Source organism: Cervus elaphus, chromosome 12 (assembly GCF_910594005.1).
Source record: "Cervus elaphus chromosome 12, mCerEla1.1, whole genome shotgun sequence".
NCBI classification, from domain to species: domain Eukaryota; kingdom Metazoa; phylum Chordata; class Mammalia; order Artiodactyla; family Cervidae; genus Cervus; species Cervus elaphus.
The window spans coordinates 73,464,400-73,466,860 of record NC_057826.1 but is presented as its reverse complement, the minus strand read 5'-3'; the positions used below and the strand labels follow the sequence as shown (position 1 = coordinate 73,466,860).

The 2,461-nt window shown below is 42.1% G+C and overlaps 1 protein-coding gene across 1 annotated transcript; it reads right to left on the bottom strand.

Annotated features, from left to right (window-relative positions):
* Nucleotides 1-209: 209 nt before the first annotated feature.
* LOC122705281 (olfactory receptor 11G2-like) lies at nucleotides 210-1,145 on the bottom strand. Its single transcript, XM_043920550.1, has one exon. It carries the CDS (start codon nucleotides 1,143-1,145, stop codon nucleotides 210-212), a length of 936 nt encoding a protein of 311 aa, XP_043776485.1.
* Between the last annotated feature and the right edge of the window lie 1,316 nt (nucleotides 1,146-2,461).

Here is a 2,461-nt window from a genome sequence, read left to right as displayed (position 1 = left end):
TTGTCCCCCCAAATATTTTAAATCAAGATCCTCACTTTTTTTTTTTTTTGTCATACATTGATATGAATCAGCCATAGATTTACACGTATTCCCCATCCCGATCCCCCCTCCCACCTCCCTCTCCACCTGATTCCTCTGGGTCTTCCCAGTGCACCAGGCCCGAGCACTTGTCTCATGCATCCCACCTGGGCTGGTGAAGATCCTCACTTTTATGTTCCTAATAATTTCTTCATAGCATGTTTCATATCTTTGTTTCTCAGACTATATATTACAGGATTAATGAGTGGAGTAACTACAGAATAAAACAAAGTCACTATCTTCTGCATTCCAGCATCATGTTCAGATGTTGGGCTCACATACATGACCATCACTGATCCATAGAAAAGAGAAACCACAGTCAGATGGGACCCACAGGTGGAGAAAGCTTTTCTTCGTCCAGCTGCTGAAGGGACCTTCAGGACAGCTTGTAGGACCAGAGCATAGGACACCATGATGAAGAGAAAGGGGATAAATAAGAGGAGAGAACTTAAGGTGGAGCTAGTTAACTCTATTACAGGGACTCTGGTACAGGTGAGGGCCAACAAGGGACCTGGGTCACACAGGAAGTGGTTAATAATCCTGGATCCACAGAAGGACATTTGGGAAATGATGATGATGGGAATCAAGAACCAGAGGAAACCAAATACCCAGCAGCTGATTATGAGATTGGTGCAGAGATGTCTAGTCATGAGAGTGGGGTAATGTAGAGGCCAGCAGATGGCAAGGTATCTATCAAGTGCCATAATAGCCAAGAAAAAACATTCTGTAGAACCCAAGGAGAAGAAAAAGTAGAACTGGAGAAAGCACCCAGAGAAGGAGATGAGCTTGTTGTCAGAGAGGAAGTTGGCCAACATGTTGGGGACAGTGGAGGTGACATACCAGATCTCCAGGAAGGAGAAGTTGGCGAGCAGGATGTACATGGGGGTGTGGAGTCTCTGATCCCAGCACACAGCACAGATGATAGAACCGTTGCCCATGAGGGTCAGGAGGTAGACAGCAGAGAAGAGCACAAAGAGGAGAATCTGCCCCTCCCTGGGGCAAGGGAAGCCCAGGAGGATGAAGCCAGTGATGGCACTGGAGGTGTTGGGGGTGTTGTAGATTTTCATGAGTCTGCGGGCTGTGAAAACACCATCGCATTATTGAATGATTGTAAAGACAGGTGAGAACCCAGATATGAATTCACTCTGGGGAATGAAATACACATTTATGTATCAATAGTTACTATTTTAGTCTAAACCTGAATTACTGTCCTAGTTTAGCAGTTGGATTATAAAAACACAAGTCAATGAATATCAGTATATATAGAGATATTTACTTATTGTGAAATGTATGGAAACATGTTCAACATTTAAGTCTTTATATATAGAACTCTGCAGTAACTATCACTGAAGTTGAGAAATAGAGAATCACTTGCACTTTAGAATCTCTTATGCTCCATCCCAATAAAAGGATGACTATCCTCTGCCTCTTAGTCCCTCCATTGTTAACATTCTCCTTTCCTAATGGTAATCACCTCCCTATTTTTCTTTAATAACTAAGTATGCATTCGGAAGGATTTTTTTTTAGTTTTGCTTGGCTTTTATTTTACATAATTGAAATCCTAGTATATGTAGTATTTGGATGGCTTCTTTTGTTCAACAGTAAGGTTTTTTACATTCATGTTGTCACATGCATCTAGAGTGTGTCCATTTATACCCCACTATACTCTATGAATAAACCACCACTTATTAAACCATTGTACTATAGATGACTATTTTGGCTGTTTCTAGTTTGGCGCTGTTAGGAGTAATGGTACTATGAATATAGTTCTCTTTTCCTGGTTCACACATGCATGCATTTCTGTAGGCTAGATCATAAGAGCATGTGTATCTTTACCTTCAGTAGGTAAGTTCAACAGTGTTCCATCATTATTGCACTATTTATCACTCCTACTGATAGTATGTGAAAGCTCCAATTGTCAACATTCTTTTCTAACGGTAAGGTCTCTATTTGGAGAAGGCAATGGCAACCCACTCCAGTACTCTTGCCTGGAAGATCCCATGGATGGAGGAGCCTGGTAGGCTGCGGTCCATGGGGTCGCAAAGAGTCAGACATGACTGAGTGACTTCACTTTCACTTTTCACTTTCATGCATTGGAGAAGGATATGGCAACCCACTCCAGTGTTCTTGCCTGGAGAATCCCAGGGACGGGGTAGTCTGGTGGGCTGCTGTCTATGGGGTCACACAGAGTCGGACACAACTGAAGTGACTTAGCAGCAGCAGCAACAGGGAGTGAGATATATACTGCATTTTAATGACTTCTCTCTCTCTCTTTTCTTTTATTTTTGTAATATAAGACTGCATAGTTGTCTTCCTGGCAGTATTGCTTCTTTCAGAGTAGGAGCTTATATCAGAAATTTTTAGTTCTTTGGCCCATTTTTTG